Genomic DNA, 16761 nt, shown 5'->3' on the forward strand with positions numbered 1-16761 from the left:
ATTCTATTATTTTATAGATGAGAAAACTGAGAACCAGAGAGATTCACAATTTTCCCAGCTGTTTCTGAAGCTGGATTCAAACTCAGGTCTTCCTGAATCCAAGCCCTGTATTCTATCCACATATAAATACATACACACACATATACATAAACACGGGTATAGGAGGGAGCGAGACAGAGAAACAGAGAGAGACAGAGAGCTAGAGACAGAGACAGAGACCAACAGAGACAGAGAGACATCGAGATAGAAAGGCAGAGACAGAGACACAGAATATTTAGCTCTACAGACTTTTCATCTGTCCACTTTCTATAAGAATTCAATTTTGTCCTGATGTATTCTGCTGTTTTATAAGATCTTTCATAGATGAGAAGAAAATCATAACTATAAAAATAATAGAAAATATTTAAATTTTATGCACATTTTTGTTTGTTCATAGTAAAATACACAAGGAAGGAAAAACACATTTATTAAGCACTTAGTATGTGCTAGACACTGTGCTAAGCCCTTTTCAAATATTATTTAATGTGATAATAAGGTAAGGTAGCGACTATTATTATCTCCATTTCACAGTTGTCAAAATTGAGGCAGGTAGAACTAGCTCTAAAAATACCCCAGAGAACATTAGAAGTGTGAGATTACGTGGTTATTCTCAGTGGCGTGTGTGTGTGTGTGTGTGTGTGTGTGTGTGTGTGTGTGTGTGTGAGATTTTTAAATTACTTGTTCCTTAGATTTTCCTAGAATACTCTGTCAGGAGCTCACATTTTTTCCTACCATATCCTATCAGTATTATATAATGTGTGGACTATCATTAATATTTCCACTCAGATAAAATGCAGTCCTTGAGGGAAGTAAATGAGTCATTTTAGTTTTGTGTCTCTAGAGATTTTAGCACAATCTCTCTCTTTTTTTTTATTCTTTAACCAGATTTATAATTTTATTACTATAGTGAGCTCCTGAGGAAAGTCTTTTATCAGCACAGATAAGTATCACTTCTACTACTCCCTAACAGTTTACTTAGTAGAAGCTAGTTTTTTGTTTTTTTTTTTACCCAATAGGGTAAATGATACATAGTCCGTTGGTGATGAAACAGAAAATTGAACACAGATTTTACTTATTCTTGGGCAGCTTTCTTTCTATCAGTCCAGAGGGAGTTTCATAGTAAACTCATAATAAATACTGCAAAAATAGTCTCTTAATTAAAACTGATTTAAAATGAATACAAGCTAGTGTGATCATGCTCATAATCAAAGAATTAACATTGAGAAAAAGAGAAAATGTTTTCTGTGACTTTACAAACCAGATTCTGTGCATCCTAAAGTGAGTTTCAAGCAACCTCAATAGTTGAGGTAAAAATGGGTACAATTATACATACACAGACAACTGTCTAACAGCAAATACATATGTATATAATGTATAAATATATATATACATATATACATACATATATAGCATTTTTAGCATTAGAAGTCTCAAATCTTAAATTTACATAAAAATTCAAATTTGTCTTTCCTAAAATCTCACCACATAGTGCCATTCCCCTCCTTCTCACTTCTTTCAATAAATGTATTGGGAAGAGATAAATTAACTCTACTTCTTACTTCACAATTCTAATTTTAGAAACCTTTTCATTGTAGATATTTAATAACAAACATTTGTCACTTGTGACTATTGAAGTGAAAATCCAAGATTCCAGGTAAAAAGTTAAGTGGTATATGGGTCATAGAAGTAAATCTTTCTTACTTACTCTTTGTTTAAAGGCCTGGATAATAAATGAAGAATAATAAAATGATTTCGTTACTCTATAAGATAATTAACATAGAATAACTATGACTAGATGCGTTTAAAAGGAATCTGATGCTTCTTGGCTAGTTCTCTACAAGGATTTCTGTTTAAACTTCCATTAAATCGTACTTTATACATATATATGTTTTATATATATATATAATTTAATTTAAAACATTTTAAATAAAAAAACTGACATTAGGAAATATATTATTACTTATAAAGCAGCATGGATTGAAATGGTCGTATAACATTCTTATACTGTTTTTACAAACTTTAAAGTGCATTTAAAAAATGCTATCATCATCATCATCATATGGCCGTATATAGTTAAGGAACACTATATTTTCCCAATAAAATTCAATTTTCTCTGAGGAAATACATAGTCTTAATAAATATATTTTTGTGTCTAAATATCAACATTTGGATTATAGAACATTACAAACACCTATACACACAGGAACCACAATGCAATGTTTGTTCCTTTAATTTTCAACTCCTAACATAGAGAATAAAGTGAATGGGGAACATTATCAAAATGAAAATTGTGATAGTATGTTATTCAGTAAATAGATATTTTAACTTTTGCATTGTGAATAAACCATGTTGTGTTTATTGATAGCCTATTGATATTTGTTCAAAAGTTAAAAAGTAAAATTGCCTTCTAAAGACCCTAAATGGACATTAAAAAATTAAAGAAATTCTAATATTACTATTTTAGCTTTCTAGATAATATTGAGTTTATTTTAATAAGATTCCATAAATAAAATATATAAAACATGTTTATTAATTTTTCACAAATAATGAGTGATATATATTAAAGATCTGCCTCAATATTTTAATAAAACTTTCAAAAGTTGCTAACTTTGAAATTGAGTTTAAAATGTAGAAATTAACCTTAATATGAATCAAGAAAAAATATTACCCAATAGGAGAAGCTTTACGGTTCGGGCATCTCGCTCTGCATCTTCCTGAAGTTTTTTTTCAAGTTCCTTTGATCTTTTGGCTGATTCCTTACTCTCAGAACTTATTCCACTCCCCATGCTGAATTGTTGGATAATCAGTTTATTCTTTAAAAATAAAATATTACAACTAGGAGAACAACTATGGGCCAAATATATAGTGTAAAAAGAATGCTATGCAGAAATTCCAAACTGTCTCTCCAATCTTCTATCTATAGGTTCTGTTTTGACTAAGGAGTTGCTTTCCAGTCTGTCACCTGATCCAGGAATCTGAAGAGGAAAATCATTAGGCTTTCAAATTACATAGCACTTCAGGGAGCCTCTGGGAAATAACATCTTTAAGGGCCAAGGTTGATGAGGAGAGGAGCACTTAAATCCACTAAAAGAGAGCCTGTAGAATCTGGACTGTAAGCCTCAAATGGGAAAAAGTTTTAGAGATGGAAAAGTATTTCCTGCTTTAAGTGATTCACTTCTTTCTTTTCTTTTCTTTTCTTTTTTCCTAGAGTAAAATGAAAACTATAAAGTGCAGTGGATTTAAAATCAGAAGAGCTGAGCTTAAATGCAGTTCTGCCACTTCTTATTTGGATAACTTTAGGCAAATCAACAACTTCTCTTGGCTTTGGTTTTGTCATTTGTAAAATGAAGGGATTAGACTACATAATTTCTTAGTTTCTTTTCAGTTTTAAATGTATCATTCTTTTCTTCTATAGCTCTAGAAAGAGGAGTGGTAAAGTGGCAGTGATTTGTTCTATGAAACTAATTACATTATTACACATATTTTTTGGAAGATTGTAGTATTCATGTACATTTAGATTTCATAAACATATAACAATTTATTATAGTTTCTAATTGCTGAAAAATATTAGTTTTTCCTATAAAAACTCCAAACTTCATTCTTATATTTTATGTGGTTCTGAATTCCTACAAATATCTTATTTTTCAGTTGGGGTTACTAGATTCCTGATGTTTATGTTTAAAATATCCATCTGTACAAATTGTATCTGTTACTGCTTCTGAGAAAGTCAACTCATTAGCATTCATTGAATGTCCACTGTGTCTGGAATATAGTACTATTATTCACTTTGGGGAGTACATTAATTCTAACAGCACTAAAGTACCAATTGCTACATTCGATTAGATAATCCAAATGCTATGGGGAATATAATAGATTTGGAAAATTCTTACTAATAGGTAAAAACACTATGTAGTCATGTATATCTTTCCCAAATTTCCCATGTTATATTATATTAAATTAAATAGAAGTAGAAACTCTAGATCACATGGATTTAATATTTCAAACAAAAGAAATTTCCCTAAAATAAGGTGATTTTTATTTAATCTCATGCACACAAAGTTGGACAATTTGCAATACATGTATAAATGCATACATATACCACATATATGTGTGTATATATATACATATAAGTACACTAGTATATTGTTTAAATATGTGTGCTTCATAAATACATATGCAAATATTTAACATAATAGTTTATAGTTTGTGAAACATTTTATGTACATTGTCTCATGGGATTGTCATACAATTTATATAGATATGATTAATCCTCATTTTATAGATGATAAAACTCATTTACAGAGGGTTTATGACTTGCAGTTAAAATGCTTGTGAATTTCTGAAGAAGGATTTGAATGATCATTATCTAGCCTTCTGTCTTTGATCTTATGTCATGTTTCACATGGATTTTATATATGTATGTGGATATATATACATATAGGAACATGTGTGTACATATATAGAGATGTATATATACATAAACACACATATAAATGTATGCACATATAGACTCACATTTATAACACACATTTTATTCCTATGATGTTTTCTTTTTAGTTGATAAGAACAAAAATGTTTTGGGCAATGACCATATACTCTTGGCTTAATTATTTTATTTGAAAAAAATAAACAAAACAGGAAAATGTGTTTAACTTGGCACCATATTTTCTTGCAATATGAATATGCAAAAGTCCACCTGTTCAAACAGAGCACCTGACTCCACCAAAAAAGACTGTATGAGCAGACAGACAAGTATACTTAGTAAATTCTGATAACTCAGATTGTATAAAAAGGACGAACACATTGAAAGAATTTCTTTCATAATCAAGACAAAACCCTCAAGTTAGAAGAAAAAAGATATCAAGAAGAGAGAAAGCATTTTTTAAAAGCTGTATATAGGAATAAGTCTACAAATTGATGAAAATTTGGAGTTTCAGAAAGATTGCAAATCTTGCTCAGGGGAATTCTAAAGATTGGTGAACTAGAGTAATACAACATAGTTATCTATGTGTAAGGAATAATAATAGAATGTACAGTTTAAAAGAGCACGTACCAAAACTAGGGGAGGCTGTTTCCATTAGGCATATCCATTAGTCCAATAGCTAATATTTTTTCTTAGCTTTAAAATGAGTTTAGTTCATTGCTCGTCTTTACTAAAGTGTACTGTAAGTGTGAGTTTAGGATATATTTTTCTGGGGCATATTTTCTAATCTCTTTCTACAGCCCTGCCTCCATGATACAAAAGAATCCATTTGTAGAATCAAAATAACAACAAGAAGAATTTATATAGTTCTTTAAGGTATTCACAACAGCACTTTATATCTATTATCTTACTTGATCTTCACTATAACCCTGAAAGTAGGTGCTTTTCCTACAACCCACTTTATAGGTAAGGAAACTGAGAGGGACTGAATGCCTGTTAGCCTTTCAAAGAGGCTTGAAAAGGATGTGACTTGCTTAGAGTCCTGAAACAAGTGTCAAAGGAAAAATTTGAATTCAAGTTTTCCTATTCCGTGTCAAATATCTAATTTCTTCAACTTAGATTATTAGCCCCTCAGATGTTTTTGCTACAAGTTGTTTTGTTTGGACACAGAATATATTTGGTCATTTTCATTTATTTGGTCAACACACTTTAAAAAATCAATTGACTATTAATTTTACTAAACTCAGTAGTCAGTCTAGGAGATAACATGGTATAATACATATAGTAATTAACAGAATCATATGTCTATGGCACAAATCCTCCTTATACTGACTTGGTAATTATAGACAAATCATTTAAATTTTCTTAGTCTTGCTTTTCTCATCTTTAAAGTGGGGGAATAATTATACTTGTAAAATGCTCGTATGTGGTAGGACTAAGGGAGCATTAAAGACCATGATACCTTTCCACATAACTTAATGTTGAAACATTAATATTATATTCCTTTTTAGAATGCGAACTCCTTTTTGAATTCTTAGAACTTAGCAGATGGTACATAAGAACTATTTAATAAATATTTTCCATCCGTTCACCCACCCAACTATCCATATATCTAGTCATCTATCCATTTACTTACTTACTTCCTGCTCTATATCAATAATGTCATGAGTATAAATTTGGGCATCCCTGTTGGAATGCCAAAGGTTTGTCAGATTCCTTTATTTAGCTAACATATGCTCTTAGCTGCACCTACATACAATTGGGAAGATCTGGGCATGGTAAATACCAGATAACTTCACAAAACTGTCAATAACTATATCTCCCAATTATTTTATATACAAAATGACTTGATATAGATTAGTATTATTCTTGAATCTCTTTAAGTATCAGGGAACAATTGATTCTTAAAATAAATCTCTCATTTTTATTAACTCTAGACTTCATTATTATAATTAGTGAAAGGAACTGGACCTATGATAATGTTGTTTTAGGGAACACCCAGATGAGAAAAGCCTCTTTATTCATGTGCACAGGCCGTAGTTCTGCAATATATACCAGATCACTGAAGAGTCTTGTTCAGTTTCCCTAAACTAATATAGATCAAAAGAACAATCTTATAACTAGTTTCTCCCACTTGCAGGTCAGCTGTCTATCTACAGTGTCACAAACATCATACATTTGGCATGGTAGCAATATACTTTTTTATGTTTTATAAAATTTTCATTGAGATAAATGAGGATATGCTACCATAAGAAGGTCTTGTATTTGTAAAGACATTTTTCATTTACTTGTTTTTAATAATTCAGTTATTTTTAAGAATTCCTTTTTTCACTTATCAGTATTTTTTCACTTACATATAAAGATAGTTTTCAGCATTCATTTTTGTAAGATTATGAATTCCTAATTTTTCTCACTCTGAGTGTTCCACAGGCCTTCTGTTGTATTTCCTCTTCTCTCTATATATTATTTCACTTGGTTATCTTATCAGTTTCCGTGGATTCAATTGTTATCTTTTTGCTGACAATTCTTATGTTTTTATCCAAACCTAATTTTTCTGCTGAACTTCAGTATATAATCTCTAATTATCTTTAAGATGTCTTGAAATAGATATCCTATATATATATATCCAAAACTCAACATTTCCAAAATGGAAATCATTAGTTTTTCCCAAAACTCTCCTCACCTTCTGAATCTCCTATTTGTATTAAAGATAATTCCATCCTTCCACTGATAGAGGCTCACTTCCCAGGTATCTTGACTCCTCAGCTTCTTTTACTACCTATATCCAATCTTACTCCAAGTCTGTCAGTTTTATCTTCTAGTATTTCTTATATCTGCATCCTTCTCTCCATCTCCATTGGACCACAATGGGATAGGCCCTTTCTATCTCACATCTGAACTTTTATAATCATCTCACTGTTAAGACTCTTTCCTTTAATTGTCTTCCATCTTCTATTCATTCTCCTTTCAGCTGCCAAATTCATCTTCCTAAAACACAAATATGATCTCATGACCTTGTATTGAGTAAATGCCAGTAACTCCCAGAAATCTCCAGAATCAAGTATAAAATCTGTTTGGCATTCAAACCATCTTATACCCTACAATGTCTTTTGCAATCCAGTGATGCTGGCCTTCTTGCTCTTCCTCAAACAAGACTTCATCTTTTGACTCTGGACATTTTCACCAGCTGGAATTCTAATGCTTAGAATGTTTTTCTTCCTCATTTATGCCTCTTGACTTTCCTGGTTTTTCTTAGTTCCCATATACAATCTCAAGAAGCTTTTCCAGATTTCCCTTAATGCTAGAGACTTCCCTCTATTGATTATCTGCTTTTTATCAAATATAAGCATATATGTATGTATGTGCACATACAAAGACAGAGAGAGAGAAGAAGACCGTTGAGAGTGCTTGCCTACACATATTATTTACATATTGTCTTAGCCATCAGACTGTGTGCTCCTTAAGAGTCCTTTGCTTTTCAGTGATTAGCACTGGCACATAATTAGTACTGAATAAATACTTATTTACTGATCTATTGTCTTCTCTAATATGTTTCCATTGTATCTTAATTACATAGTTCATAATGGTAGGGTAATATGAGAACAATAGAGATTATAATCAATTTATTACTATCCATTTGGGTTTGGAAAGACCTTAGTTTATATAGTTTTAATATATACTTCTTCAATATTTGTAAAGTTATAAAGCCCTGAGAACAGAGAATTGTGCTTTATTTCTTTTGTATTTTTTCTAATACCTAAAATAATACTCTGAAAATATATACACATTTATATGAATATATTTGGATATGTGTACACACATTTGGAGGGATAAACCAGACCTGGGGTTTCACTGATATAGGCACTTCCCAATAAGGAAATTTCCTACTAATGGAATTAAGAAATTTAGGGAATTGCCTAGGACTTAGAGACTAAATGATTTGTTTAGGCCATTTAGTCTCTATGCCTAAGAGTCAGGATTTGAATCCAGGTCTTTCTGACTCAAGAGGATTATTCTTTAACCATAGCAGTCTCTGCTCTGAATTCATTAGCTGCTTAATGACTATTTACTGAATTGAATTGAGTCCTGCTTGATTACTGGTATATAGTCAGAATATTTGCCTTTCACATGTTCAAATATATCTATGCTTCCCATTAAAAGGTACAATGTTATGCTTCATTATTCTCAGTACACTAGAGTTTTGTTACAGAGTAATGGGCAATCTTAATGGAAAATTCTTCTTCCTGAAAGTTTAAAGCTATACCAAGAATCTCTACACACACACACACACAAATAAACAAACAAAAATATAAATTTAGAAAATTTCCGAACTTATTTTTCAAAGTATTTATTTTGATTCAGTTTTCTGGGATAGCTCAAGTAAACATTTTGGAGTCTGCATCTGGCAATCATTTTGCCTAGAATGGATTAAACTATTGGCCTTAATCCCATTAAATTCATTTTCTATAATTCCCATCCCCCACAATTTCAAACTCTTAAAATAAAGAAAAGAATTTCTATCCCTCCCCCCAACATAGAAACAATGGATGGGATAGCTTAACTACCTTTTATATGTTACTTTAAAGTTTGCAAAAACTTTTTAAAAAATCTTTTAAAAATTCTCACAAATCTTATCTTATTTCTCCTCACAACAATGCCAGGAGGTAGATGATTGTATTATCTTCATTGTATAGATGATGAGACTGAAAGAGATAGAAGTTAAGTGACTTTTCTAGAGTCACATATCTATTAAGTGTCTAAGGTAGAATTTGCTTCTTAATTCTAAGTCCAGCACTTTATGTACTGGACTAATTCCTGTGCAGTAAACATCCAGAGGTAGCTACAAGAAAAAAATCAATTGAATTCAATGTTTTGCTTTTGTTTTATAGAAACTAAAATAGGAAATGTTCTTTTTATCACATTTTAATTTTGAAAAAAAAGAAAACTCCAATATTATGATTATGTTATATTATGTTATAGCCTAGTATACCATATGTTACACTATTATCAGAAAATATTAAAATTATGTATAATTCATATTTTAAATACCTTCATTTTCATATTACATGTTACTAATTCAGAGAGAGGAAATAAGAGAGAAAGAGAGAGATCTGATTACAGAATCAGAGACTTAAATCTGGAAAGAATCTTCACTGAGTCTAATCTTCTCATTTTACAAATGAAGAAATTGTCAAGATAAGAAAAGTCAAATGGGTAGGGAGGAAGACACAGCATAATACACACAGATGCCTAGAAACAAGACAGACATAAATTTTCATGGAGATACAAATTTGTAGTGGAACATAAATTCACAAGCACCTACAATGAAATTAAAATAGTTCTACAATAAAGGAAAAAAAGGAAAACCATCATGAAGATATGCTTTTATGGAATAATATTCCCATCTGGTGGCCTTTTAGAATATTACTGCTAATGGATTGCTAAAAGATGTTGCATTTTTACATCTACTTATAAACAAAGAGGGAAATGTTGGGTTTTTTTATCTCTGTCCTGTACCCTGGTAAAATGACGCTAAGTCCTGAAGTCAGAAGGAAATTCCTGAACCATGCTTTAAACTAGACATTAAAATTTGAATTAGAGTCACTTCAAGGAGCCAAGGTGACTGGCCAAGTAAACAGAAAATTGCTGTAATTCTTTCATATCCACCTCAAAATTACCATAAAATAGTATCTCAAAACAAATCCGGGAACAGCAGAAGCAGCAAAAAGATGGAAGGAAACAATCTTTGAGTCCAAGAAACCTGAAAATTGACATGAAACATTTGTCTATTTAGGTAAAAGGGAAGCACAATCCAAGATAGGAAATGATTCAGCTATTCAGCAGCAAATCCCACCTCAACAATCCAGGATCCTGAGTTTCAGTGTGGTGGAACAGGTAAACACCTACACCAATACTCCACCATATGCCCTACCACACCCAGGATAATGGGCAGACATCAGCTCTGAAACCCATCATATGTTTCAGTATAGCCCCTGGCAAAGACGCAACATCCAAGAGCCAGACTCCATCTTGTTTCAGTGTAGAATCAGGAAAATAGGTAAATACCAACTCTATTAGTTCCTAAGCAGATGGGCAGCCTCCAGCATCTAGTCCCTATGGCATGCTTTAGTATATACCTGGGAAAATAGGCAGCTGTCAACAGCCAAATCACCAAGTACTTCAATGTAGTAGTCTGGGAAATCCAGAAATACCCCACCAGCCTCTGCACATTTCAGGACTGCAGTTCAATACTAGACTCCTATAGCTAGTGCCACCAGCTACTCCCATCACACTTCCATAACCCAATACCAGACACAAGGTTTGCCTTGGAGGCTCACAGTAACATCAATGAAGCACTAATAAACAGTCGGTGCTTATAGCTCATGAACCAAGAAGCCTGAATCTTGCTTCACCCTGGGGGAATTTAAAAGAAAATTTAATTTAAATTTAAAAGAAAAGAAAAATGTAAAAAAAAAAAAAAAGATGAATAAAAATCAAATTTTAAAAATCTGATCAGAAAAGTGACCAAGAAATTAGAAAGCTGATTGAGGAAAACATCTTACAAATTAAAATTAGGGAAGTGGAAGTTTATAAAACTCTATGAAACATGAAGAATCAATTAAACAAATTCAAAAGAATAAAAAATGGAAGAAAATGTAAAATTCTTCATGAGGAAAACAGCTCACCTAGAAAATAGATCCAGGAGAAAAAGAAGTCAGAATTATTGGGATACCTAAAGGCCATAATCAGAAGGAATATCTGGACAGCATCTTTCAAGCAATTATTAAAAAACAAACAAACTATCCTGATGTCCTGGAACCATCTGGCACAACAGATATTGAAGGAATCCATTGATCTCCTCAGCAAAGAGATCTCAAAATAAAAATTCAAAGGAACATTACAGCCACATGTTAGAACTATTGGACAAAGAAAAAAATGCTACAAATGACCTGAAAGAATAAAAAGAGGAAATATTGGGGAGCCATAATCAGAAATACACAGGACTTGGCAACTGCAACTTTGAAAATTCAGAGGACATGGAAAACAATATTCCAAAAGGTAAAAAAAAACTAAACTACAACCAAGAATCATTTATCCAGTAAAATTAAACATTTTTAGGCAAAAAAAAAAAAAATAGTTTGATGAAATAGAAGGATTTTAAGCTTTCATATGAAGATAGAACTAAACCAAAAATTCAAACTTCATATCAGTACCCAAAAGAAACATAAACAAGTAAACAGGGGTAAGAAAACATAAGGAAATCTAGAGTTAAACTACTGTGTTTACTAGTTTATATTTAACTGTTTACATCCCTACATGATACTTGTAATGAAGATGACACTTGTATCTTAAAAACTGCGTCACTAACATTATAGCTAAAAGAAATATACATAGAAAGTATGAGTATAAGATGAATTTGAAGGAGTGAAAAAAATAAAGGATGAAAAAGAGGAGTACCCTAGGTTCAAAAGGAAGGGAGAAATAGAATGGGGGTAAACTATTTCACATAAAGTGCCATGAAAGATTTATTACTGTGAAAGCAAAATAGGAAGGTAGTTGATGAACATTGGTTGAACCTTATTTTCATCAGCATTAGCTCAGAATGGGAATAATATTGATTCAATAAATTAAATATAGAACTCTATCTTAAACAATAAGAAAGTAGGAAGGGAAGTGATTATGTAAAGAGTGGTATGGACTGACAGAAGGAAGGACAGAATAGAGGAAGGTGAGGACTGAATGAAGAAAAGTGATAGATGGAAGCTAAACATTGTGGTAGAGGGAAAGGGTGAAAGAGAGAAAGAGGAAAAACAGAAAGAAGAATAGGATAAGGGTAATACACAGGTAATAATTATAACTGTGAATGTGAATGGAATGAACTCTCCCATAAAAAAGAAAGCAGATAGCAGAGTAGATCAAAAAATACAGAATCCTATCATATGTTGCATACAAGAAATACTCTTGAAGCAAAAAGATACACACAAAGGAAAGTTAAGGGGATGAAGGGGTAGCAAAGCTGATCTCAGATAAACAAAAATAAAAATAGATCTGACTAAAGAGATAAGGAAGAAAATTACATCTTGCTAAAAGGTATCATACAAAATGAAGCAATATGAATTCTTCACATATATGGACCAAGTGGAATAAGATTCAGATTCCCAAAGCAGTTAAGTGACTTACAGGAAGAAATAGACCACAAAACTGTACTAATGGGGAACCTCAACTTAGTTCCCTGTTAGAGCATCTCAGAATTCAACAAAAAATAAACAAGAATAAAACAATGAAATAAACAGAATATTAGAAAATTTAGGGCAGAACCTTGGAGCAAACTGAATGGGAACAGAAAAGGACATACTTTTATTTTTTCTCAGCAACATATGGCACACAAAAATGGACTACATAATAGACAATAAAAACTTCAAATTTAAATGTCAAAAGCAGAAATATTAAATGTATTTTTTAATATCATAATTCAATTTACTAAGAAGAGTGAAAAAATAGATTAAAACTTAATGGGAGACTGATTAAATCCCAAAGAATAAGTAGGTCAAAGAACAAATCATAGAAATAATAATTTCATTTAAAAGAATGAAAACAATGAGATAGTATATTGAAATTTATGAGATAGAGCCAAAGAAGTATTTTAGGGGAAAATTTATTTTTCTGAATTCTTACATCAAAAAAAATAGAAAAAGACCAGATCAATGAACTAGGAATAACTAAAAGAAAATAGAAAAAGAACAAATTTAAAATCCCTAATTGAGCACCACAATGGAAATCCTGAAAATCAAAGCTGAGATTAATAAAATTAGAAAAATAAACTATTGAGCTAATAAATAAATCTAGGAGCTGGCTTTGTGAAAAAAGCAATAAGATAGATAAATCATTGATTAATCTGATTTAAAATAAAGAAAGAAGAAAACCAAATATCCAGAATTAAAATAAAAAAGGTAAAATCACCATGAATGAAGAGATTAAAATAACCATTAGGAAATATTTTGCCCAATTATATGCCATTAAATCTGACAAAATGAGTGAATGAAATCAGTGAATATTTACCAAAATATAGAGTAGTTTGATTAATCCAAGAATTAAACTTGATTTCCAAGAAACAGAATGCTTTAATTACCATATCTTAGAAACATAAATTGAACAAGCCATTATTGAGCTCCCTAGAAAAAAATCCACAGGGCTAGGTGGGTTCACAAATGAATTCTCCAAAATTTAAAGAACAATTGATTCCAATACTATATACACTATTTAGAAAAAATAGATAAAGAAGAATTCCTACCAAACTCCTTTTATGACACAAATATGGTGCTGTTACCTAACCAAGAAGAGCTAAAATAGAGGGAAAAAATTATAGACCCCATCTTTCTAATGTAATAATATTAATGCAAATTTTTGAACAAAATATTAGCAAGGCAATTACAACAATATGTTATAAAGATTGTTTACTATGACAAAATGGGATTTATACCAGGAATGCAGGGTTCATTAAATATGAGGGAAAGTATCAACTTAACTGATTATGTCAATAACAAAAACAACAGAAATCATATAATTGTTTTAATAGGAAAAAAAAAACCTTTTAACAAAATTAAAATACCCATTCCTATTAAAAAACACTTTAGAGCATAGGAATAAAGGAAGAATTTTTTAAAATAAGCAATATCTATCTAAAACCATCATTAAGCATTATATGTAATGGTGATAAACTATAAGCCTGTCCAATGTGATCAGTAATAAAGCATGAATGCCTATTATCTCTACCAATTCAATATAACATTAAAATTCTAGCTATAGCAATGAGAAGAAAAAAAATAAAAGTAATTAGAATAGGCAACAGGGAAAAAGAGTTCTCTGTCTTTGAGAATGGTATATTTAGATGGTATATGATGGTATATTTAGAAAACTTTAAAGGATCAAAAAGCTACCTGATATAATCAATAATTTTAGAAATGTTGCAGAATATAAAATAAAACCATGTAAGCCATCATCATTTCTCTATAAGACCAACTAAACCTATAAACAAGAAACAGAGTATGCCATTTAAAATAATTACAAACAATAAAAAACATTTAGAAGTTTACCTGCAAAGATAAAACTAGGAACTATATGAACACAATTATAAAACACTGTTCACACTAATAAAGTGAATTTTAACATTTGGAAAACTAGAAATTGCTCATAAGTAGGGTGAGCCAATATAATAATAATGACACATGATTAAATTAATGTGCTTATTCAAGGTCGTATCAATCCAGTTACCACAAAATTATTTGATAGGGCTAGAAGAAATAAAAATAGAAGTCATTTTTTAAAATAACTTTTTATTGATAGAACGCATGCCAGGGTAATTTTTTACAGCATTATCCCTTGCATTCACTTCTGTTCCGATTTTTCCCCTCCCTCCCTCCATCCCCTCCCCCAGATGGCAAGCAGTCCTTTACATGTTGAATAGGTTACAGTATATCCTAGATACAATATATGTGTGCAGAACCGAACAGTTTTCTTGTTGCACAGGGAGAATTGAATTCAGAAGGTATAAATAACCGGGAAGAAAAACAAAAATGCAAGCAGTTTATATTCATTTCCCAGTGTTCTTTCTCTGGGTGTAGCTGCTTCTGTCCATCTTTGATCTGAATTAACTCTCTTTATCGAAGAGATCCACTTCCATCAGAATACATATATATAATGATCTCCTGGTTCTGCTCGTTTCACTTAGCATCAGTTCATGTAAGTCTCTCCAGTCCTCTCTGTATTCATCCTGCTGGTCATTCCTTACAGAACAATAATATTCCATAACATTCATATACCACAATTTACTCAATCATCCTCCAATTGATGGGCATCCTTTAATTTTCCAGTTTCTAGCCACTACAAACAGGGCTGTCACAAACATTTTGGCACATACAGGTCCCTTTCCCTTCTTTAGTATCTCTTTGGGGTGTAAGCCCAGTAGAAACACTGCTGGATCAAAGGGTATGCACAGTTTGATAATTTTTTGAGCATAGCTCCAAATTGCTCTCCAGAATGGCTGGATGTGTTCACAATTCCACCAACAATGTATCAGTGTCCCTGTTTTCCCACATCCCCTGCAACATTCCACATTATCTTTCCCTGTTATTCTAGCCAATCTGACAGGTGTGTAGTGGTATCTCAGAGTTGTCTTAATTTGCATTTCTCTGATTAATAATGATTTGGAGCATATTTTCATATGGCTATAAATAGTTTCAATTTCTTCATCTGAGAATTGTCTGTTCATATCCTTTGACCATTTATCAATTGGAGAATTGTTTGATTTCTTATGTATTAGAGTCAATTCTCTATATATTTTGGAAATGAGGCCTTTATCAGAACCTTTGATTGTAAAAATGTTTTCCCAGTTTATTGTTTCCCTTCTAATCTTGTCTGCATTTATTTTGTTTGTACAAAAGCTTTTCAATTTGATATAATCAAAATTTTCTATTTTGTGATCAATAGTGATCTCTCGTTCTTCTTTGGTCATAAATTCCTCCCTCTTCCACAGGTCTGCGAGGTAAACTATCCTATGCTCTTCCAATTTATTTATAATCTCATTCTTTATGCCTAGGTCATGAACCCATTTTGACCTTATCTTGGTGTATGGTGTTAAGTGTGGGTCAATGCAAAAATAGAATTCATTTAGAACAATAAAAGGTCAAGACTTTCAAGGGAATTAATGAAAAAAGAAATACAAAGGAAGGTGGACTAGTGAAACAAGATTGAAAATTATATTATAAAGCAATAATCATTGAAATTGTCTAATACCGAGAATTGGAGTGCTGGATTAGTAGAATAGAGTAGGTACAAAAAACATAATAGTCAATGACCTTCTAGTATTTGATAAATCCAAAGACCCCAGTTTATGGGCTAAGAAGTCACTATTCGATAAAAACTGCTGGCCAAACTAAAAATAATAGGATACAAATTAGGCATAGACCAATATTTCACACTGTATACCAAGATAAAGTCAAAATGGATTCATAATTTAGACAAAAAATATGTCACTGATCAAATTAGAAGATCAAGGAATGGTATATCTGTCAGATATATAGGAAGTGTAAAAAATCATGACTCAACATGATAAAAAGTACTGCAAAATGTAAACTAGATAATTTTGTTATGTTAAATTAAAAAGTATCTTGTACAAACAAAACCAATGCAACTAAGACTAGGTGGACAAAAGAAAGCTTGGAAATAATATTTACAACAATTTGTCTGTGATAAAGCCCTCATTTCTCAAGTATTTAGAGAAGTGAGTCAAATTTGTAAGA

General features: G+C 31.4%; 1 protein-coding gene across 1 annotated transcript in view; it reads right to left on the bottom strand.

Annotated features, from left to right (window-relative positions):
- The window catches only part of GNAT3 (G protein subunit alpha transducin 3), a 77431-nt gene extending 74606 nt beyond the window's left edge, over window positions 1-2825 (bottom strand). The window contains exon 1 of the mRNA XM_052000711.1: window positions 2708-2825. Coding sequence (XP_051856671.1) covers window positions 2708-2825 — 118 coding nt within the window. The remainder of the gene's footprint in view (window positions 1-2707) is intronic.
- Between the last annotated feature and the right edge of the window lie 13936 nt (window positions 2826-16761).

Source organism: Antechinus flavipes, chromosome 5 (assembly GCF_016432865.1).
Source record: "Antechinus flavipes isolate AdamAnt ecotype Samford, QLD, Australia chromosome 5, AdamAnt_v2, whole genome shotgun sequence".
Taxonomy (NCBI): Eukaryota; Metazoa; Chordata; class Mammalia; order Dasyuromorphia; family Dasyuridae; genus Antechinus; species Antechinus flavipes.